Source organism: Daphnia pulex, chromosome 10 (genome assembly GCF_021134715.1).
Source record: "Daphnia pulex isolate KAP4 chromosome 10, ASM2113471v1".
Classification (NCBI taxonomy): Eukaryota; Metazoa; Arthropoda; class Branchiopoda; order Diplostraca; family Daphniidae; genus Daphnia; species Daphnia pulex.
This window is the reverse complement of record NC_060026.1, coordinates 13,956,909-13,981,432: the sequence shown is the minus strand read 5'-3', so window position 1 is coordinate 13,981,432 and position 24,524 is coordinate 13,956,909. Positions and strand designations below refer to the sequence as shown.

General features: G+C 44.5%; 1 protein-coding gene across 4 annotated transcripts; it reads left to right on the top strand.

Moving 5' to 3' along the window:
- The first annotated feature begins 3,533 nt into the window (after positions 1-3,533).
- LOC124203788 (protein turtle homolog A-like) lies at positions 3,534-23,810 on the top strand. Of its 4 annotated transcripts, none has more exons than XM_046600635.1 (15): positions 3,534-4,067; positions 7,523-7,918; positions 11,545-11,677; positions 12,061-12,353; positions 12,750-12,857; positions 13,152-13,454; positions 16,395-16,546; positions 16,793-17,012; positions 19,140-19,270; positions 19,895-20,054; positions 20,119-20,213; positions 20,294-20,401; positions 21,596-22,037; positions 22,773-23,030; positions 23,110-23,810. In XM_046600635.1, exons 2-15 carry the CDS (start codon positions 7,690-7,692, stop codon positions 23,349-23,351), a joined length of 2,874 nt encoding a protein of 957 aa, XP_046456591.1. In that variant the 5' UTR covers positions 3,534-4,067; positions 7,523-7,689; the 3' UTR covers positions 23,352-23,810. The 4 variants fall into 4 exon arrangements, with proteins under 4 accessions (XP_046456591.1, XP_046456590.1, XP_046456592.1 ...); XM_046600634.1 differs by having other exon boundaries at positions 20,294-20,404; XM_046600636.1 differs by having other exon boundaries at positions 20,294-20,404; positions 23,115-23,303.
- Positions 23,811-24,524: the final 714 nt, after the last annotated feature.

Here is a 24,524-nt window from a genome sequence, read left to right as displayed (position 1 = left end):
GCGTGCTCGCTGCTGGCTAGACCGACTGCGGACTACAATGATGTCGACAACAACAACAAGAACAACAACGTTGTTAATGTCCGTTGCAACTAGGAGCCATAGCACTAGTGGAGTCTACTACACACAACTCCACTTTCCTTGATGAAATGAGTCAACTGATATGTCGGCCATTGCTGCAGGCTAGGCTAGGCTACTAGTTGGCAGTGCCACATAACGAACGCCAACGACCCGGAAGGCTTAGGAACTCGGCCTCGACCCGAGATGGGACTCGGATTCAACTCTATTCAGTTATCCAATTCATATAATAAAATTACGTTCATCGCATTCAAATTTACTAAAATTCCAATGGCAAGGACGGAAATTCAAAGAGAAATCTTCTATTGCCACCAGTAGCAACTCAATTAGAAACAGACCGGAGCGGATAATTATTAAAAAAACACGGACGGACTATAGCGCATCAAGATCTAGCACTTTTTATGCCCAACAGCGGCAACAGCCACAAATGTAATTTGCTTTTTATCTTTTTATAAAAACACGAAAAACACTCACAGCAGGAAGGAGCTATCCCGTCTTTTAATGTGCTCTATAAAGTTATTGCAAGAGTATATAAACGCGTGGATCGCCCATCTCTGCGGCCTCACGTCTGTTCGTTTTAGTGGCCATGCGCTCGTCTTGACGTCGTGACATAAAAACACAAATTGGTGGAGAGATGACCGTCCACTTGTCCAGTCCGGTCGGTCGACATCATCATATAAAGTGCACTGACGACTGACCCTGCATGAGAAATACGCAAATAGCCGAGGAGATTCTTATTCTCATATTTGTGGCCTTTTGTCCTTGGCGATTTAGGCGCTGCATAAAACAACAGCCGCGCAATCTCAAATGGCCAACGATTGCGGATCAGTTGAACAAGGCCGGCCCATATCTGATGGGCATCGGAACACGTGTCGCTCAATGCTGGCCTTATTCACTATCGGACGACGATGATCGGGTCCCATATAAAGACGAGGCGACTCCATCCACCAGAAACAAAAGAGCCAAAAGTCTTCGATTAAATCGTGGCGGATGCAAAAGGGTCAGCGGCGCTTCACCGTCGTCTTATTGATCGGATGTCGAGCGGCAGAATCAAAGGAGGAGGTGGGAGGATAAATAACCGCAGACACGCGAAGTAAACGGAGGGAGAGAAAAAAAAGTTGGTCTCAAATGATGAATCACGCGGCGCCTTTTTTTTGCGTGCCGACGATAATCTCGTGACAAAAAAATTCACGAAAAGAAAAGGGGGAAAACAATAACAAAGTTCGGGAGAGAGTCGATGGGGAAACAAGAGAAGAGGAGGCGGCATAATCGGCAATGTCGTGTCCCAACACAAGAGAAACTTAAAGCGCTGCCGGTGGTGGTGGAGGTTATATTGTGAGTGTTAATGGCTTTTCAAATAATCAATTTCGTTTCTTTCACTTTTTCTGTTTTTGTAGCCGAGGCTGACGGAATTCCGGCGGGATGGAACTGGGAGGATCAAATTCAGTAAAGTTGAGTCTTAGTCTGTCGTAAAACTTTATGGACGCCAGGGACAATGTCCAATGTCAAGTTTTAAAATTAAAAGAGCCTGTGACACGAATATGCGTCGATGTCGGCCGGCTCCGGCAGCCAAGACAAGTTAATCGCTATATGACTTCATGACAATGAGGCCCAGCTCAAATAATTGCAATGGCTTCATTTTCTATACCGGCCACAGCAATTCCCAAAAATTTGCCTTTGGTCTTCCGCTGCCCCCGTGAAGTGGAAACCCTTTGAAACGCCCGCCGCATTACTTGCATGTCGTCTAGATTTTCTGATGTTCGTTTCTGTTGTTTCTTGTCCGCGTGACTCTGTAAATAATTCCTTTACACGGCCGCCATTACAGCAAAGGGGGAAAAAAGGAATATTAGTCTAAAGGGAGTTGGTTGCGTAATAAGGCAAAACCGGAAGCATATTTCTCTCGCTCTCCACCCCTCGTCTTATACGATTATATGGGATGCCCGTAAAATAATCAGCTAAGCAAAGTCAGGTCTAACAAATCAACGACCCCACCCTATAATATGAAACAAAAAAAAAACCGCCTGCACGAACGAGAAATAATCCATTATTTCTTGTTCTTCCATCGCCCTAGTGACCAGCAGGGGCCCACTGACCCGTATCATAAAAAGACGCCGTCACATTTCCATGGAAACCAAATTTAGAACCCAGCAAAAGGTAGTCAATAATTTGGATGAGAGTTTGATAAAAAGCTGATTTCAATTCCGGCTGATGGTTCCCTGAATATTGTTGGATGAGGGGGGCAAAGGGAATGAGCGAGTGAGTGTTTGTGTGACTCAGCCGAGTGATGCGTCAATGTCGCACCAGCAACAGCCGACGGAGATCGTTCCGTTTCTTTATGGGACGAATCGGTTGCTGGTGTCGGACACACCGGCCGTGCACATGCCGTGGCTTATTCATCATACGACCATCAACTGCAACGTCCTGATGCACGTAACATTCAAAGAAGCAACACGAAAAGATTCTCAATCAGAATAAGAACAATCGGATCGAAGTTGACCAGCAACTCCAAATCGTCGGACTGGAACTTTTCACATCATCACATCCGCCCCTTTGCTGGTTGTTGCGGCGGCCAACTCGATGACCGACACTTCCGTCCTCCTCCTCCCCGTACATCCATCCCACCCCACATCTATTCTGCACGCGTGTTGCCACATTTGTCGAACGCTCCGGTATTCCAGAACTTTTCGGGGTGAGCGTCAAAAAAAGAAAAAATTGGGTAAAAACAGAAAAGAAAAAGTTACGGAATGGAAGAATATTTTCCATGCAACTCGTCCGTAATCCAATCGACTTTTGTTCCTTTCCGTGGGGTGATGACGTTATTCCCTTTGGTTTCTCCTTTTTTTGATTTGACTCGGTGCAACGCCCGGCAGCCAAGGCCCCAAAAATCCTTCCAATGGACGTTTTTCCGTTTGTTCTTTCATACACGACGAACCTTTTTGATAGGCCAACTCGTATGTACCTGAACATCATCACATTAACTTCAAAAGGAGCTGGGCCTCAGCCTCAGTTTCTTGTGCCAGCTGCATCACATAGGCTGTGTACTCATTGGCTGGATAAAGAGGTCAATCACGTAAGTACAGCCGACTGCCTGCGATGGAACAAGAAGAAGAGACGAACAAATTTCGTTAAGGGGAGTAGGCAATTATACGAGACTACACCACCATGTGTGGTGTAGTTGATCAGGTTATGTACGGGGGGCACCGGAATGTCGTTTTTCCCTTCGTCAAATGTAAAGCAGCAGCCATCAGTCGTCGGCGCTATTTGCATGAAAGAAAAAAGGATCAAACGAAAATGAACATTTTCATTATGTCGGAATTTGGAAAAAGAAAAGAAAAAAAGAAGAAAAAAAGATGTGCGCCGGTCGGCCCATCACATGGCGACTGCGCGTTCTACCCGTGGACGGCCCAACATTTCCATCGCAGTCGCTGCTGTGCCACTGACAGGGGGGAATATGTCGACATACCCCGCAGTTGCCATTGAGAGGCCGCCCAGTGTGGAGCTAAAAAAGTGGCAAGATCCCATCAATCGGTCGTCAATTCAAAGCAACAACAAAAGTCATTGTCGTTTGTGCATTTTTAAAAAGGGGGCGTATATTCACGCGTCAGTGTCAAAATCATTTGGATTTATCTTTGAATTAGTGAAACATTTCGGAAAATTGTATCGACCTTTTTCGTCATCCTCGTCATATAACATTCAACTGGTGATTATTTTAGTCCCTGCGGCTTATTCGATCGGCTATTGGTGATGTGATGTCATTCCTCCGCCCGATTTCCGGATGTTCGATCCGCCCAATCGTCAACATGACAAGTGCACCATTGACAACATCGCACTAGTTGTGCATTTCGGTTATTTCGGTGGCTCTTTAGAAATTGATCCCACTATCTGCTCAGTCTACCTTCTCTGTAGAGGAAAAGTGAAATTCCACCCATTAACTTAATCGAGTTCCATTTCTCAAAGTTTCGTTCAGCGCAGGCCTTACCTTCTACATTCAGGTAAAAGACCCTGCAATTTCATTAGCTGGGCTTATTTCATGTTTTATCGCTCTTCAATATTTAAATAGTAGTTGTTACGTATTATTATACTTTCGGTTATTCGGGCATTTCCAACAGCTGCAACCTTTTCTCCCTTTTGGACGTCGCCGACTTAAGTCGCCCGCGTCCTGAACGGCGGACTCGATTCGGCCGGTCGACCCGAGAGAAAACGGAATGGGGTGCTGGGCGAGGCCGGGGGATTTAGCGACAGAGACGCTCCTAATGTCATTACCGTGCAACTGTTTTTCTCTTTTACTGCTGCGACTCGCAACAACTGGGCACTGAACTGTATAGTGCCCAGTTGTCCGTTGCCCAGTGTCCATTGTGACTGACTTACTGACTAAGTGCAGTCCGCCGGCGTCGTCGTGCAGTCCGTCCCATTTGATTCTCTTCTTTTTTATTATTTTATTCGCCTTTATCGTTTATTGCTGGATGTTGTTGTCATCCGTTTAGTTGTTGGTCGTCTTTCTCTTATCTTTTGATTGTTCGCTGATTCAATCATCGACGATCAACGACTGACCGTTCAACGTTATTTTTACATAAATTTATCTCGCGAATCTATCGGAAAACGTGAAGGAGTGAACAGCGTAGACACACAGCAACAAAAGAAATGGAAAAGTTCAGATGAATTTTTGGGGAGAAAAAAATGCGAGTCAGTTCACTCAAGGCAAATGTTTTTTGTGCGCATTGATTCAAAAAGAAAAAAGAAAAGTCGAAAATTGGACATTTTCCATCGATTGAATTTAGACAAATGAAAACGGTCAGTGGCCTGAAATAGTTTTGATCCGCCATGTCCGCTGTTTCTATTTGCACAAAAGATTGGCCGAAAGTCGGTGCTTGACTTGATGAGCGTCCGCGTTTCTTTCTCATCACATAATGAGAAATTCCCGCGTGATATTACCGCCCATTGTGACACTGCGGCATCACGATTCTAAACGAGAGGAGAACTGCAGCAGTGCCACACGACCAGGGGGAACAAACGGGAGCGTGAGGTCTACGTGTCCACCAGCAAGGGGACGAGACGAAGGTGATTGGGTATGCAGCAGACCCCGGCACATCTGCCACACTCTCTGTGCTCTTTCGTTTGGTCCTACCTAATAGAATTTAGGGCCGCCAGGACCCATTTGGACCATGACGAATAATCTTCCGTTTCCCATTACGGAATGTTCAAACATTAACAAGAACCTGGATTGTATATTTGATTGCTGTTCGGATGCAGTCGCTAGGGAAGATTATAATGTCGCCACCTTTTTTGTCCCGTACCAACACATTTTGTTTCTGTGTCACAATTTCCGATGAAAATAAGATTCAAATTAAAGTTACGAAATCGCGAGAGAGTTTGAAAGGGGACCTAGAAGTCTACAAGTAAAAAGGTTCACGCGAGTTCTTTTTCTTCTTTAACATTTTTTTTTTTAAGTTTACGTAACATCAACGGTGCCCTTTGCACAGCTGCGAGTCAAAGTTGACATTGTAAGAGACTAGTGGAATCCAAACTTTTATAGATTTTACTTCGCTTCTTCCTTTACAAAATCATGCGCCCATCACGTCAGTGCGCAGATGGAACAGATTACGTTTCTGGTTACTTATTTAGAACACTTCCGCCTCTCTGTACACCAGTTCGGCGATCCCGGAAAGAGCATTGAGAAAGCGGAGAAAAGATATCGATCACAAGATAAATTTTGAAATGATTGGGATTCGTGATTTGGCCAGATATGCATGTGTCTATCGATCAGAACAGCTGCGATTGCTCCTGGCCGGAATTCAAGACTAACCTTGACTCATCTATACCTGCGATGTTATCCAGCCTATGAGCGATGTGACGTACAAATTCAAATATTAGCGCGGCTATATCGAAACTCTTCTCGAGTGTTCCGGTTTGTACCTTGTCGCCCTTACTTCCTCCTCCCACGTCCGCACGTGTATAGTTCCGGCTAGTGTTCTGTCTGCGTAAGCGGGACACGGATCGATCGAATGCGAAGAATCCGCTGCTGCTGGATGAAAGATCAAAGGTTTCGTGTCTCCATCATGATGAGACACTTTCTTTCTTGGAGGACAATTCCAAGAAATTTTTCAGATTATACTTTTCCATCAAGAAGGCTTTTGCAGAGATTTTCATTTCGTTTTCTTTTTTTTAAGAAAAACTTTATAGTGGCGATTCGGCGTCGTTTTTGCGAAACTTTTAGTGTCCACAAGCTACATTAACTCAATAGCGGACAGCACTGACAAGTTTTCGGAAAAGTTATTTCATTCCATTTTGTCCCATCGAAATGAAGAGAACCAGAAGAAAATGAAATTCAACGGCTTTTTATAATGGTATATAGATGCCATAACATTCCCAAATACCTTTTTCTGGCACAAATTTTGGCTTGATATTGTTGGAGCTCTTTTAAGGGAAATTCACCTTTAGCTGAGCCAATAACTTCTTCGACCGTTGAAAAACGAAATAAGAAGATTTACAGACTGTGTGCGATAGAAAACCCAAGTGCAAGGAGCCGCAAGGAGTGACGTTTCTACAACAGACGGGATCAGGATGTCTGTTGCTCTGCCAAGGAAAAAAGGCGCAAATTCAATTACGACGCATCAGAGTAAAAGCAACGCGATCCTGCACGAAACTGCAGCCGGTGCAGATGTTGCTCAAAACAGCCCCTCCCAGTGATGGTTCCTGGTTGTTGTTTATGTATAAGTAAATATCAGACGCCCATAACACAAGGGCATAAGGAAAGCGGGCGAAATTCGCTGGGCCAAAGTGGAGAGTTGTAATTCCCATTAAAGGATCTCTCGGCTCAACAGATGCATAACCATTTCTGATTAATGGAAATGTATCCGACTAAAATTCGGCACAACCATCATCCAAGGTGTTGCTACGCTGTTATTCGCTTATTGCTCAATCGAAGGACAATGCCAATAAACGAGCTCATTTCAAAAAGTCTAATTACGTTTTCAAAAAATTTCCTGAAAATAGCTGCCAACGGGATTGGGCGGGGTTGTTAATGAGTCATCTCACAGGACGTCCTTCAAGTCGCAATTCCTTTCATCTTATTGTGGGCCAGAAAGGATTTTGTCTCTTTGCTAAATGGAAATCAAAGGAAATGTTTTAGTACCTCCATCAAAGGACTTTGTTGATAGGCCTACCCTCGTCAGTCGTCATCGAATAATTACGAAGGAAACCAGAATAGGCCGCAGAGACTTCATCATTATCAAAATGACTCATTAGCCGACGATAATTGTGTCTACGAATCCTACAGTTGTTGATTGCAGTCAGCGACTTTTGTAGATGAGCGCCCCGACAACAACACATACGCAATCTGAAACATTTGCCTTTTACAACAAACTCATTTGTTTTAAGCACAAAAGTTGTCATCCGACTCAAGCTCAACTAAAGTTTCTTATTCTTACCGTTTCTGTATCGCCAACAGGACCTATAGTATAGGAGAGATCGATCCGGAATAGACTCCATCGATCTTTCCTCGTGCAACAACAGGAGCAGCAGCTCATCGGATCGCCTGTGGTCTGTGCAGGACATTTGGGCGTCCATCGCCAGGAAATTCAACGTCGCGAGATCAAATTCCGGTGGCCTGGGTCGATGATGGATCATCATGGACCAACGGTCAGACTGCCGACCAAGATCCCGAGGCTGGTGCTGGTCCACCTTTTTGTAGCTGCGCTCCTCACGGTCGAATCGTCGTCGACGTCGTTGTCATCGGCGCTGCTCCTCATCCCGGCAGATTCACAGCGTCCATCGCCGATTTCTTCACGGCCGCCGTCACCCGACGAGGCGGCCGCCAACAGCATCGACACCTCCGACGATGAATGTGAGTCCTTCTCCCGCCTGTCCGTCCGTCTCTTTCACTCCTTTTGTTGTTACACTCTCGGTGGGTGTCCAGCAGCAGCAGCAGCTGAGTGACTGGTCATATCGCTGGATGCGCCGGATTGTTGAAGGCGACGCGACAGCAGGAAATGCGCGTCCATTTTCCATTCCATCCGCTCGCGACTGAATGGGCCGCATCTTCTGCTGGATGCGTCCCTTTTGATGAAGATGATCCAGCAGCTGCGTCTCTGATCCTCGATTTCCAAATGGCCATTCACCTTCTCATTGCAACTTCCTGGAGGGGGGGATTGAGGAGAAAATAGGATGGGCGTCGGTATATCCTTAACTGATGCTTGACTAAGACTATCTTTTAATTAGAGTCGCCGACATAATGAACCCATTAATATTAAATCTTCCCCTTAAATATGCCATCAATATTTGAATAACAATCAACTCGTACCCTAAATAGCAACTAAATAGATTGTCTGGGTCTGCGACAAATTAAATCCAAAACAATTAAATAGGTTTTCCTATTTTTACAAGGAAAAGAAACGTCGTGTTTGAATTCATTTAGAAAATAAAATTCGGTTTGCCATTTCAATCGCACCACACACATATCGCAAAGAATGTCAGTATGTTACAAAGAAAAGTCTCCGTCCTTGACCGGAGTCACGACTATCGATTCCAGCACTGGCCCTGGCATCCTGCATGACTTTTTTACAACAATCGATGCGGTATTCTTTTCTAGTTGTACCAGAGTCCAAAATAAAATTGCGAAAAGAACGACCGCAAAGATGTGTGCGCACCTGCTGATTTATAGATTTTATTGTCGAGCTATAACTGTCAGGAGAGGCTTAGTCAATTAAACATTTCACTCTTTGAATGTCGATCCAACCTAAACATTAGATGAGGTTTCCTAACTAATTTAGTGTTGAACTCGCCCACAAAATCCTGTTGTAGCTATATGTACCCAATCGATAGGACCGGATAGGACACGTTCGGGCGAATAAGTTATCAATATCGAGTTGTTCTATTCAATACTGAAGAATTAATAATTTAACATCCAACAATGTCAAGAGAGTGTTGTAGCAATGAAATAAAAGAAGCCGATCGATCAATCAGACACATAACAGATTGGCAGACAGCATCCGAGACATATAAGACAAGCAAAACTGTGGACGGCCCTAGCACTGATGCGTGTTTGTCGAGAAAGCACGAACTAATACTCCAAAGTCAAGGATCGAGATGTTTGAGGATCTTTTACGTACAAAAATAGACTGAAAGTTTAAAACCTGGGACGAATAGAGGACAACTAATGGAGTCATGCAGTCAAGTGTTGTTTCAATGTCCTTCAGAAAGATAATTTTGTGAATAATCTAAATTAATTTTAAGTTTAGAAACTGATCCTTTTAAGGCCACTACTTAATTAAAATGACTCAGGCGTAGTAGGACTAAAATTCCACTGAGCACGTATTGTCCCATCTAACTATATGCATAGACGTATTTGACTACTTTCAACAGGACCCAACATGTAAATGAAGTTTAACGACTCGTCCATTGTTGTGCCATCACACGCTCATCATTCCTCATTACGAAAAATTAGGCAACTCTCTTACCTCACAGTCTAGCCCTTACAATCTACAATTTAATCTACATATAAAACTTAACAGAAATGAAAAACTTACTCGATCATAACTGCTATGTGGTCCAACTGATGGTCAACACAGACGTGAACACTGAACACGTGAATGAAAAAAGCGCGAAAATGTAACACACAGCTCCATCGACGAATCTCACAGCTCACAGGGCCCGTCCCCCCGTCCCTCTATTCAACTGAAGCTGCGTTGCAATTCTAACAATGATTAAATAATTTTTTTAATGATGAATTTCAAAAATATTTTTAAAATTGGATTAATTTACTGGCCATTATTCTATAGTAGTAATTCAATCAGAAATACTTTAAAATTAAAATTATTAATGTAATGATTCGAATAAAAACAAATTGCAACACTGCTCTGAATCACAGAATCAGAACTCCTCATTGAGTAATATAATTCGATGGACAGCATGTTGGTCATTTTCGCGCTTCTTTTTTCACGAGTATCACGACGAATGAACCAGATTGAGTAAGTTCTCCATTTCTAGCTTATACTTGTGGTTGTCTTGTCTGTTGTTTGTTATCTTGCTTGTCAGTTGTCACTCCAAAATGATGTCCATCAGTCCATCGTTCGACTCCCACACGCTTATTTTATCATTTAACTTGTTTTGTACTTTCCTAACATTACCTCTTCGACACTGCATCATTACCATCACGTCCAAAGGTCTTTGCTAAGCATTCGTCAGTGTAGACAGAAGTGCCCGAGCCCTCCATTAAATTTTCATTTCAATTGCGTACTGTGGGTTGCGTTGTACGTTGCGTTGTACGTTCGATATGTCAATGTGTCCATGTCAACCTTTTGCGAGTTTTGTTGAAATCAAGTAAAATACCAAGAATAACGTTGTGGATGTTCATGAACGTCCAATTTCACTTGGTTCTATTTCCGTCCCACTATACCTACATGTCGACGATTATTCGGTAATGCAAATTGTCAAGTGAAAGTGTAGGTGGGTGTGGGTGTTTTCCATCAGGTCTAAATGAATTTCTTAGTAGATTTCTTTCCGGAAAGATGACAGGAAATTTCATTTCCAATTCAAGTGAATGGCAAATCCTGATCTTTCTTTTACTTCTATTCTGATGTAGAACGTACATGAAAAAATTGATCTACTCCCACCATCTTTTCTCTTCATCTTTTATCGCCCTACTTGTTTATGTCGTATGTTTATGCATTGGATATTGTTGGGCTGCATTTGTTTTATTACGCTTATCGTTTCCATGGCACCGCCCAACTACAAACTACAAAGAGAAGAGAAGCAATGAATCCCCACCCCACCATCACCAGTAAACAAAGTCCTGTTCGATGTAGAGGCCCAACAGTTCAGATTGCGAAAGATTTTACGGTTTTATGATCTCGTCGAAATTTTACTGGCACAAGAGCAATGAATATTTATCTATTCTCTTCCTCTATACGATGATGGAGTATCGAATGTTCTAGTCTGATACACCACATGCGTTGGATAATAAATCAACTTTGAATCTCCCCCTCCCATCAACGATCCCGCCTTATCTTTTATAAATTCCCCTCGATCGAATCGAATGGGAGGAACAAAAACAGAAATGAGAAATTCATGTTGCGTGGACGATACACTTTTCGTTCCTGATAGTTTTCGGTCGTGTCTGCATTTGTGATAAGGAAATATTTTAGGATCATTGTAAACACATTTTTAAACGCATAAACCTTGAAAGTTCGTCATCATCATCAGAAATGATGAGAGAAAATAGGTTCAGTCGTCCAAAACATTTTCAAAAAATTCTCTTATCTGTAACCCGCAAAATCCCAACGATCCTTACAAAAATGTCTATAGAATCTCTGAAATCAATTAAGCAAGTTTGCAACTTTTGGGGGATCTGATCGCTCCATTAATCACTTTGATTTTGTTGCAACACCATTCGATGGATGATTGATGGTGGTGACGACGCCTGGCAATTTTCCAATCGATTCTGATTCTTTTCTTTTCAAATTTATTCCTTAGCCGTCAGATTGGAGAAGGTGTCGGTGCTGAGCGGCCGGACGGCCGAGTTGCCGTGTGACATTTCCCCACCGCCACTGGATTCCCTTTACCTCGTCTTGTGGTACAAGAACAACTCGGATTTCCCCATTTACAAGTAAGTCGAAGTCGCAAATTCATTTTCAACTTGTTCGTGGTCGCTTTAGCAATTGCACCGATTCGCTGATAATTCAATTGCAGTAAAGAGTGTGGACAAATGATTGTGGAAATTGCCGTTGCGGCCAATAAAGTCAATTCAAAGTCCAACTTGACTGGCCAATGTGCGCATTTATGACGTTTGAAGTTCACGTCATAAACTGATGGACTATAGCCATAGCACATGCGATTTCCCATTTGTGTGTCCCTGAACAGACACACAAGTTTGAAATCCATTTGCGTGAAAAATCAATTCCTGTCGTTACCAATCAAACATGTAATAGGAATCGAATGTGAATCTTCACTGAAGGAACAATATGCGTAATGTATTGTTGAATTAAACAGGTACGACGCTCGTCGTTCTCGGGAGAGTTACCGCCAACAACAGACGCAACACGACAGTCAGATGCTTTTGCTGCAACAACAACAGGAACAACAAGGACATCAGCAGCAGCAACAACAACAAACGTCGTCAATTGCCTCAACTGCCAGTCGAGTTCATTTCCAATTCGACAGTCACCCGGAGGCTCTTTTATTATTGAATAATGTCGGCGATCACGACGAGGGAATTTACCGGTGCCGAGTGGATTTCGGCCGGTCGCCAACTCGCAACGTCCTCGTCCAACTCACCGTCGTCGGTATAATTTCACATTTAAACTTGATTCTAACTTGAGGTAATTGCAATTGTTCATGTTTCGTGTTGTCTGCGATCTATGCGACGCCCAAAGATTTGGTTCACTCCGATCTCGATCGATAGGAAGATGCGTGTAACTCGCGTTATGTAAATGAGATGTTGTATAGCAGAGGAAGGTTGGGGGGAGTTGTGTTTCACCATTAACATTTTGGAATCAAACAAGTCCTGTGACTCCCACTGGGAACAACAGGAATAATGAGAGGGGAGGATTATTCTGGTAGCGATCGATCCATTTTGGAGTGAAGAAACAAAAGAGACAAAGGATTTTGCTAAATTGGCGACAAGATGGATGATTTTCAAAAGAATTGATTATTTGTATTTCCTGTAATTGTTTGTTTAGTGCCGCCGGGAAAGATCCGCATCATCGAGGACAATCGCCAAGTCTCGTCCGTCATCGGCCCTTACGACGAAGGGGCTCAACTTTCGCTCAATTGCATCGTCACTGGAGGTGAATTACGTCGGCATTCATCAGTCCCGTTCGAGTCTTTTAGCTCAATGCGGGCATTGATTGCAGCAACTCGTTCACTCTGCTCATTCGTTTGCTGTTGTTGTCGGACGAGTCTCGATCCATTTCCGCCTCACCCGCACAAACGGACAAACGGAGACACGACACAACAATCAACGACTCGACGGGTTTCGGGTTACAATTCCATTGCGCTGATGATTTGTGTCTCATTTTCCCCGGTGATTGTCAACTGATGGATTTTATTTTTCATTTTCTGTTTTGCACGAACGAAAACAGGTCGACCACGTCCGGAAGTGAGTTGGTGGTTGGACAACAAATTGGTAGATCACACGTACATTGGCACGTCGGAGAATGTCGTCCAGAATGTCCTGGTGATTCCGCAACTTCAGCGCCACCACCTGCACGCCATTTTACGGTGCCAGGCGTCCAACTACTTTGGCGTCCGCAACAACACGCCGACCTACACGCCGTACCCGACCATCGCCCCTTACGGACAACAACCTCCGCATCACAGCCGACAACAACAACAGCAGCAGCAGCAGAGCACGATCGTCTCCAGCGTTCAACTCGATCTCAATCGTGAGTCATTATTCATCTTCTATCCCTTTTAGACTTTTGAAATGATCGTCATATTTAAGTTGATGCCCGTTGCGCCCGAGTTGGTTCATTCGCGAACTTTAAGCCGATTGTCCATCAGAGCTCGTCTACATGACATAAATACCAAAGGGAACATGGTCTCGTTGATCCCCCGTGCCATGAATAAAAAGTCCCGTCTAATCCGTTGCCATCCGTCGTTTGATTCGACGATGATGGCCGTCGCTTTAGTCAAACATTTTTGGGCCGGTGGATTTGATATGCGGATGGTGCGGTCAAGTCCCAGTAGCGCTGAATTCCCACAACCACCAACAGGACGAAACGTCGTCCATTTTAAATTTCCAAATCTTTTCTTTCGAGTCGATAAATATTCACGACCGACGTCCGTTCAAAGTCAAACGCCAACCGAATTCGCTCAAGAGGCAGCCGGAATCCATTGGTACAAGAGGAGTGCCCTTTTCAGACATGCCAAAGGGCCATGGGCCAATATCGGACGCGTGACGTCAACTTAAGTGGCGATGGGCACGCGAATATCACCAACTTTTTGGCCCGGCGTGACAGACTCTTTGGATAAAATAGGGAAATCTGAAGGGGGGATAGGGAAGCGTGTTTATAATATGCACAGACGACTGGCATGCGATATCATGCCCACGCGACGTACCGAGCTATGTATAGTCCATTTGCATTATGTATCGTCGTCTACCGTCGCATTTTGAAGGAGGTGCACCTCATAAAAAGATGAGCCGGAGCGACAGCGGCTGATGTTGTATCGATTGTATTTTACGGCGGATGCAACTGGGAAAGTTGAATAGAAAAACCGGAACAGTCACCGAGGCTTTTGTTGGTAAGGGGGGGGGGGAATTTTTATGGGAGCGACTTCCTTGTATCCACACACTGGGCCTTTCGATATGAAATTTATGCAAAACGACCGACGACACTTTTTGGCATTTGACACGCCACACGTTGGCACAGATACGGTGGCGCATGGCGTCACTTTATCTTCACATGCCCAGCGCCTCTTGTCGTTGTGAATCTTTTGTGGAGAAGAAAAGGAGAATTCACCTCGGAGTTTGTTCGTTGATTTCTTTTTCTCTTTTTTTATTGGCCGCACTCGCATCTCTGTGAATGCGCCACTGACTTCCCCCATCTCATCGGAAACACTTTTGGCACTCGACATGTCACGAGACCTGCACTTTTCTCGTTGACAATTCAAGTCCATGCACTGAATAAATATTCCATTTCAAATGCTCTTTCTTTTTTAAAGAGAGAAGAACAACATTGTCGTCGCTTCCTTTTGGCAAAAAGGAAACGATAAAAGTAGAAATCCGAGTAAATATTTGAATGCGCATCGTACTCGGAGGGTCCTATTGTTTTTGTTGTTATTGTCATTCCCTTGGTATTTGTTGGATAAAACTTTCATTCATTCGTTCGTTCGAGGTAAATAACTTTGGCAAAGAAATTCAAACAGAAGCAAAAGTGGCCCATTGTCTCATAAAGTCGGCAGTTGTCGGCCATGAAACGACCCAATGGGCCATGTCGTACCATTTTGAATTTGTCTTGTCCTACGATTTAACAAATGAAGTAAACTGCTGACGTAACCGTTAATAGCCGCAATTGAATAGACGGAAAAGAAAATACAAAATAGAAGGAAAAATGGTGACCGCATAAAAGCGTCGGCCAACGTCATAACTTTTTCACGTCATTCGCATTCCAAAGAGCTGAATCGATGATTCGGATTTAATCATTTCATTTCGATGCAAATTTCAAAAATTCTTTTCTCCTCTGACATTGATCTGATATTAATTTGATCAGATTCAAACTACGGTATAGTAAAAGTATCGATGATAATATTACTCCAAGAAAACTTGAAGCGAATAAATTATTGCCGGACCAGAGTCAACGGGAAAAAGTTTTTTTCCGAAACGTCCATCGCGCCAAAGTTGTTGGAATGGCGAGAGGAGGAAAAGTGATGACGACGCCATGGATCAAGGCGTCCGCCAAGTTTCCGTGGCGATGCCGTTCGTTGCAATGCAACTGCGGTCGGCGAAAAAAAAGGGAAAAAGGAAGAAATCCATCGCTCATTGGCGTGATCCTTGGATGTGATTTGCTGCAAGTGGGTTGTAAAGTTATTTGGGGTTGGATGAGCCGAGCGGATGACGTCCAGCCAAAGTTTTGGTGTTGGGAACAACCCACACAACTCGGCTGTGGTGAATAGTCATTATATAGTGATTAGTTTTAAGTTTATGTGTTTGATCTTTTTCTGTAAAATAATGACGAAAAAGGATAAGAAAACGGAAAGTAAAATTCAAGAAAATGATGATGAAGCAGATGCGCCTTTCATCAAATGTCTAATCCTTGCCGTTGTCGCTTCTACGTCGGTTTCTAGGTAATTGCGGGTACAGCATTTCTTTTCATTTGGGATAAGAAACTCGTCTAATAACTCCTACAATCAATCAACTTCCACTTGAAAAAAAAAGATTATCACCCCAGCAGATTCGGCGTGAAACTCATCAAAAGATAAATCGTCGTTTGTGGATTTCCTTGACCAATCATTGCGCCTAGCCGATAAAATCTTAACTGGTACACGCTATTATTTGTGGCCATTGCTGACGACGTTTTTGGGTATGAAGGACGACGACGATGTTTTTTTCCTCTTGTGGAAAGGAAATGGCCGAGTAAGAGGAGCTCAGTGGTTTGGACAGGCTCACGGGTCGATAAGCGGATAGGACCTTCGCTATAAGAGGCTTTATTCAACTGAAATGATGTTGGAGATCAACTAATAGGCTTTCACCGTCCTCGTCATCGCACGTTTTATATCCTGTTCACATTCTGAGACTTGCCCAGGCCGAAATCAATTGGAAAATTTAAATTGCCATTTTGATTCGATTCCGTGAAATGATTTTGTTTTTGTTATTTGATTTGCAGTGAGGCCGGTGTGGGTGGCCATCAGTGGAACAGAGAAGCCGCTTTCAGCCGGAAAATCCTACACGATCGAATGCGCCACTGGCGGATCCCGTCCGTCGGCCAACATTCACTGGTACCTGCACTCGATCCAGCAACAAGCCGCAACGGAACGGGTAAGTTTATCGTCCATCCAATTTTTCCTGCCTTTTCCTGGTCCATCCAATTTCTTAATTGCAATAGCAACGACAGAAATAACGAGAGAAATTCACCTGTCGTGCCAAATCTCATAAGAAGAAGAGACGAGATTACTTCCGACCGGATTTGGCGATCCGAATTATTACCATTTCCATCCACCCAAATCCGCACGTGACTGGAATGATGAAAACATTTTTCTCGTTTCTTTTTCTTTTTCCCTTTAGGTGACGATGGACGGGCGCAACACGACGAGCACATTGAAGTTGATTCCGTCGGCCAAGGATCACGACGCCGAATTGATCTGCTCCGCCTTCAATCCGGTAATGATTCCGGCCTCCAGTCGCAACGTCAGCAGCAGAGGCGACAACGAGGAAAATCATTTGGTGGCCAGGACCTTGTCGTTCCCGTCGTCGGTGGAGACTCGACGAAAACTTGTCGTCCATTGTAAGAACCAACTTTCGTTTTCTTCTTCCTTTTTTCTTTTAGTTTTTTAAGTTTTTTACACCGATCCACTTCCGCCCACTTCCTTCCAACACAAAGACACTCATCCTGATGACGACGACGACGACTGGCGATGATGAGATTTTCAATAATGGAATGGGACAGCGTCGTGGGAAATGGCGCCGGATTCTTTTCTTTTTCGTGAGGGAGTTTCATTTTTTCCGTCTCCATTCATCCGCAAAAGGGAAAGGGGAAATCCAATCCCGCAACACACCAGGGGAGGGAACAAGATGTGGTGGCGTCTTTTGGATGTGAACTGGTTGCAACATCAGACGACATCCAGCAGGGATTCGTGTAGCAGAACGGGCGAGGAAATGTGCCGGAAATGGGAACTGCGGGAAATCCCAATCGGCGGGGATCCTGGCGCAGGGCAAATTCCGATACTAATACCTTTTTTGTTCCGTGTTGGAAGGATCGTCTTATCTTTATGAGCTGCGTCGGCGTTTTGACGCTAATTCCACGTCCGCCGTCCGTCGAGTCATTTAAAAACGAATTATGCGCCCAAATGGAATGGCCAGCAGCAGGACGAGATAAATCCGATCCTGATGCTGATCAAAGTTGCCAGGGATTAACGAATTATTTGCTGCCGCTCGTTTCCAAATGTGTAAATGACTCGATGCTGGTACGTGTCTGTCGTTATGTAATTGCGACTGGATCGATTGGATGAACGGACGTTATAGGTTGCAAGAAATCGGGAAATTGGCGAGGGTCGGCCGGAAGGCGGAGGAAATGAGGAGCCAGTCGTCGTCGTGTGATTCGATTGCTCCTGCCAACAAAAACGTCAATCTGCCAGTCTCTTTCACACGACCACCAAAGTGAAGCCTCGACAAACCGAAAAAGAAAAGGAGGAAAAAAGGAGAAGAAAATGAATTGAAAGAAACTGGTGGGGCGACGACGACATTTATTGCAACAACAAACAGCCAAATGGCGTTGTGTTTCTCACGTACTTGATGGATCGATAAACAAAAAGGAGCGCCAAGGACTGGCATATCCTCTCGTCTTTCCCATTTTATTCGTTTAGTTTTGGGTGACAAACAAAACAAGAGACGATGACAAAGTAGGAAAAAATAGAACAAACAGACAAACAAAATGGGACGACGAGGATTTTCTGTTCGAGGACGAGGGTGGCGGCGTCCAAAAAAATCGGATCGGTCGTGCGTCACCGGAATCCCGCCGTTTCCTAAAGATTTCACAGCGGATGAAAAAGAAAAAATCTTCTGCAACTCTGCAGAGTGTCGCAGCGTCGGCATGGCGACATCTGCTGCGACAAACGGACGATTAAACTTCCGTCGGTCCCGTTTTAATCAAATGCGATCAAATGCCATTGATCAAGAAAATGAACGAAAGAATTCCCGTGGCAGAAACCAAAACATTTTCACCTCCAATCCCAACCGCTGGATGGAATGGCATCTACTTTTCAAAAAAGAATTGCCTTAATGGATAAAAATCTGATGCCTTCCGTCAGCTGATGATGTCGACGTCGATAATAAGCGAGGCGTCTCTGATGACGGGCAAGGCCCTCCGGCACTGCCTCCGCCGCTCCTTGGCTCCCGCATTGACTGGATGCTGCCATGTTCTCTATTACATTTCGAGTTGAGCCTTTGTATATTGTCCCGTGTCTCTGTGTCTCTGCTGTGTGTGTCTGTGGGTAATGCGCGTGTGATTGGCTCTCGGCGTCGTCGTCTCCCCACTCACAGCACAGCGGCGGCTCAACCGTCGACGGCGCATCACGTCGCGTCTTCACAGTCGACGACGACGGTCTTTTTTATTTCATCTTTTGGCTCGGATTCTCTTGCGGCGGAAGCAAAAAGCAGCAGCACTCCAATTAGGACGATCCTTTCGGCGTCGGAATTTCCTTTTTTTCTTCTTTTCTTTTTCCCGGCGGATTTTTTTCTTCTTTCGTTTTCTTCCGTTTTGAGGTTTGGAGTCTCTTTCATCCGATTAATCTTCCGGGTGACGATTGTCAATCCTTTAATAACCGGATTGCGTTTTTTTTTCCCCTTTTTTCCGACTAAAAATGCAAATTGGCGATTTCAAAATTCTTTTGTTTCCCCCCGTGTCAAATGTCAGTTGCTCCGACGACGGAACTGGAACTGGGCCGCAACTTGAAACCGGATTCAATTGTCGAGGGCAACGACGTCTATTTCGAGTGTCGCATTCGCTGCAATCCGCCGCCGCACCGGATCCTGTGGACTCACGAGGTGAGTGGATGAATTCTTCCTCGTTTTTCTTTTGCATATTCATCGCGGCGGTTGTTATTTTTTATTGGCGCCCCTATTAAAACGTATCGATCCTCTCGAGTTGCTTGTTGCTGGTGGCAAAAGGAAAACGTGAAAAATAGGCGCCGACATTCGAATGAAAAGATTTTGCCATTCAAAGGAAATTGGAAATTTTGTTTCTCCTTTTCTGTTCCGCTGAACCGCAAAAGGATCTTGTTATTATTCGAATCGAGTCGCTCCTTTTCCGTGTACAACAAACAACGGAGATGTTTTTCTTTCTTATTTTTATTATTTGGTTGGGTTCTAGTTGGGATAATAATGAAAGCGATGCAATGCACTGGGAGTACCTCAGTTTCGCCATTCCATTAAAATCGATTTTAATTGGATGTTACCTTTTATACTGCGTCTTTTGTACCGCGTGAACTTTGAATTTCTTGTCGTTAAAAAAATAGTCGAAAAGTGCAAGGAATCTGAGTTGAGTCTAAAAAATTTTTTTTCTTTTGTCACTTTTAATTGAAATGATGATTTAGATTACTAGATTAGCAAATGAATTAGTTTTTCGTAAAATGTAAAATGTTATGTTATCTCTACTAATGAATCCGACAGGGTCAAAATGTACGTGAAAATTCATCCGCCGGGGTCCTCATGGTGGAGCAAAGTTTAGTCATCCGGCGTGTCTCTCGTTTGCATTCCGGCCGCTACTCCTGCACGGCCATCAACACTGAAGGCACCGGACTCAGCAACACCGTCCAACTTCGCGTCATGTGTAAGTGGTAGCACCCGATCAAATTCAATCGCCTCTCTTTTATTGATCGATTGTCAAATTGCAGATCAGCCGATCTGCCGGCCCAATCAGAAATTTCTCTACGGGGTGGCCAAACAGGAGACGGCCGTCGTCCGATGCCAAACTGACGCCATTCCGCCGGTAAATAAATTATTGGATATTTCAAATCTACACGAATGAAATTATTTTTAAAAAATGACTTTTTCAATTGTGAACGACAGGCGAATTCGCACCGATGGGCGTTTAACACGTCGTCGTCGTCGTCCGAGATGACCGAATTGACCGTCAATCCGACACTTATGACGCAACTGATCAACACCCACACCGAGGTGGTACGTCAATTTCTCGCAGAATTTCATTTTGAAATTTTCTATGGCAATTTAAAAATGTGGCGGGGAATTATCGATCGGATGGAAACAATTCCAATTGGAGAAAGTACAGGGGGGAGGCGTCGAAGATTCCGCCACATCCATTGATCGATCAAAATACTAAAATTCCCATTTGATTCTGGAAGTTGTTCTCGTTCCCATCGCTCTTCTCATCGGTTTTTGAAAGTGATTGAAAAATGGCGCCCAATTTGCCGTCGTCAATTTCTCGCGATGTGAATTGATTCGCTCGTGTCGATTTGCATAATGGAAATCCATCCACTGGAACGCGTTTCGATTGCCATCGGCGCGTCTATCCATCACCGAAATGAGTTTCCATTTTATTGATTCCCGCGTTTGTCGCATTTCGATTTCTTCATGACGGAACCAACGAACGAACGAACGAGCGGCTGATGGGCGTGGGGCAACAACAAAAGACGAAAAGAGGCCGCGACGGATCACAGTGGCCCGGATGGACTTGTGTCAAAACCTTCAATCGCATTTACATTCGCAATCCGCCACACTCCCCCCACCAATATCCGGCAACCCTTTCGACATTATCCCAGTCACGTAAATGCGCAGCCGGAAATGTGGCTGGCCTCGTCGTCCGTCTTTTTCTATGACCGAGGCCGCACATTGAGCAGCGACGTCCGAAATCTCATCTGAAGAGACTCTGTACAGCGCTGGGATTTGTTGATCCCTTTCCTGACCATCACGTTATTACATCGTCCCAATGCTCCCCAAGGAGCGTCCACTGATTCTTCATCCAACTTATTCATTCAGCCAAGCGACCGCACCCGATGAAGGGGAGGAGAATATCAGACGGACATTTTTGTATCGAGATTTATTGATGGGAAAAGAGACGGGCAAACAAAGTCCATTTCAATCATTTTCGGGTGTTCCGGTCAGCAGTCAGTTGATTTATTTTTCTTGTTCCAGCCATTTCCATCCGCCCATAAAATTTATATTTTCAAAGCTGAAACCAATTTCCCTGAAAGCAAGTGGTGCGTGAACAATCCGGAAGAAGAAAAACATATTTTGCCTAATCCCATGTGACTATATCTTTATCTATTAAATTGGACATTGTTTTTTCTATGCCATTAAACTTGATGTCAAACACATTTAAATCAAACGTATAAAATTCTACGCCAATTGCAGGAAGGTGGTGGCGAGGTGGTGCAGCAGGGCAGCGTCTTCTCCTATTCGCCGCAATCGGACCGGGACTACGGGAGTCTCCTCTGCTGGGCCCGCAACGACATTGGCGAACAGCGCGATCCTTGCGTCTACCGCATCTTCCTCGGAGTGCGACCCGATCCGCCGACCAACTGCTCGGTCGTCAACCAAACGGCCGACGCCATCGAAGTTTGGTGTCGGCCGGGATTCGACGGCGGCCAGTCGCAACAATTTCAGTTCGAAATCTTCGACACGCAATCGGCCGTTCTCCTCTACAACAAATCCGGACGCTATCCGCATCTGCGGGTCGGCAACTTGGAGTCCGGTCTCAAACTTTTCATCCAAGTCTCGGCGTTCAATCCGCGCGGCAGGTCCGCCCTCGTCCCGTTGGAGGCGTACACCATCAAAATCGCCGACAAACAAACAGGTGAATGAAACAATCAAAACAATTAAACATTTGGCCGTTATTTGGCAGATTAGCGCTCCCAAATGATATCGATCACGACCCCCAGCAGATTTCTGCGAACCGAAACTTCAATATTTATATAGTTGCCTTTCCCGCTTCCGCCCGCAGTCATTCCGGCTGACTTTCTTGGACTCGTAAGTTTGACAGCTCAAGTTGGGCGAGGCTGGAAAAGAGTTGAGTGGCAAAGTGCCAACTCAACTTGTCTTTGACTGTGTTGCATGATGAAACATGATCAAATGCCTTTGCCGGAGTAATTCCGCCGGGGGTTTCCTTCCATACATATTGCGGTTTCTGCCGCCTCCACCGTCGTCGGTGACTTGCACGAGATGAGATGGACGTCGGGAGGCATCAGCCAATTCAGCCCAGCAGCACTTTGGAATAGGGGCGGCACTTTCAACAACCTGAAAGTGCCATTTGCTGCTGTTAAGGTTCTTTAGTTCAGACGTCCTCTACAATATTCTCAGCTGCTGGAGGGAAACTTTACCTTTTAAGATTTCCCATGAGACTCCCTACAACTTCTTTTGTGGAGCGCATCCGCCATTCAGTTCTCATCCGGACCAGTTTGTTTCATCCCTTTTCAAAATGTCACCGGGCTGGAGGAATTCACAACCAAAAACGGAGACTCCCTTTCCTTGATGCTTCTCATCACCAATTCATTCCGGTTTCGTCATGTTTCCATTTTGTTGTTTATTCCAGTCATAATGGAAACGACGGATCTGGGATCGGTCCTGGGCATCGCCAGCGGCGTCTCCGCCTCGGTCCTGATGATTTGCATCGCCATCGGTTTGACGGCCAGATTTCGCCATCAACAAAGTCATCAAAACCATCCGACCCGTCAACATCCGCACGGCAGCAACAACATCCGAGAAGACAAAATCGCCGTGAAATCGACCAGTCATCACCATCAAACCGACCCGGACATGAATCCCGACATTCTCATCAACGGCCATTCCGGTAATTGTTGGGAAATCTATTGTCCATCCATCCAGTCGATACGGAATTAAATTTCAATTACATTGTGCCCAATAAACAGCGCAGGAACAGCAACTGGCGCATCGACCAGAATTAGCCACACAATGGAATCACCGGAATAACAATTCCGCAGTGGGCCAGCAGCCACGGATGACCACCGACCGCACCTTCTCGTCTAATAATGGCCATCATCATCCATCGCCTCATTACATTTCGTCGGCGGCTGTTGGTGCCAACGCCATCGAGGTCGTCACCATCAAAACGCCGCACCGACAGAATGAAATTCCTGAAACTTCCATTTGACTTCCGTTGGAAGTACTATGAGGCGCGAACCGGATGTCGGGTATAGACAAAATATTGACCAATTCTAATCTCTCAATTTTAAAAATCGTCTCCTTTTCCTTCAATATCACATGCTCCAAACATGATACGTTTTCATTTATTGCCTGTACATATTTACGTGTAATTGTAAAATATTTTAAATTACATTCGACATTCGAACTATTTATATTGCCCTTACTCTGTGAACTGTGATGGTTAATCTTATGATTGATATAATAGGATAAGATTGCTCGAAAGATTCATGTATCTCTCATATACTACTCCGGATGGAACACTAATAAGTCGTGTATGTTTTCTTGATGTTCAAATGGCCAAATTGATTTGCATATTGTTTCTTTCTCTTTTCCTGTTCGTAATCGCAATGATACACGACCGGCATATGAATATGCAGACGAATAATAAAATTGGTTTTCAATGGCAGGTCGGCCATTCTTCAGTACTTTTTATCAGTTATAACGCTATAACTAGGCTTTTATGCAAACGACGTCACATGTTTAAAGGAGGAAGGGAATAGCTTTTTTTGTAACGATTGAAAATAGGTGGCGGTGGGGTGGGCCAAAAAATATGTCAACAGGTGGCGCGAGGGTATTGGTTACGCGTGAGAAAAGGAGAAGGAGGGTAGAGGGTTCCACTGGCCTTCTTTCCAGGACAAGGGTCGGGACGGGACGCTAGTTGGCTGCCATAAGCATAGCCTACTTTATTATAGGAAGCCCAAAGGAAGGATATCTCTCGCGTGTTGGAAAAGTGAAGCCTACTTTGCTCACCTTTCCTCCGATTTAGCATCCTCCAAGTGGACCCAGGGGGGCCATCTGGTGAGCGAAATAATGACACCTCCTACTTCTCTCTCTCCTACTTTCTAATATGGGGATTACTTCTCAAACGAACTTGCTACAGAACCGGGGTGAAAACAAAACAAAACAAACTCACAAACACCTCCATCTTTCAATCTGATTCCATTCCTTCACAAATGAAATCATATCGATAAAAACGTAAACAAATCCATGTTTTCAAATATCGCCACTAGACGATAAATTGGCTCCCGTGGGTCCACTTAGGGCGGAGCCAAATAAGAGGAAGGGAACCCAAATTGGCTTCCAAAAAAAGCCCAAACCGTTGGGCTTCCTATAATAAAGT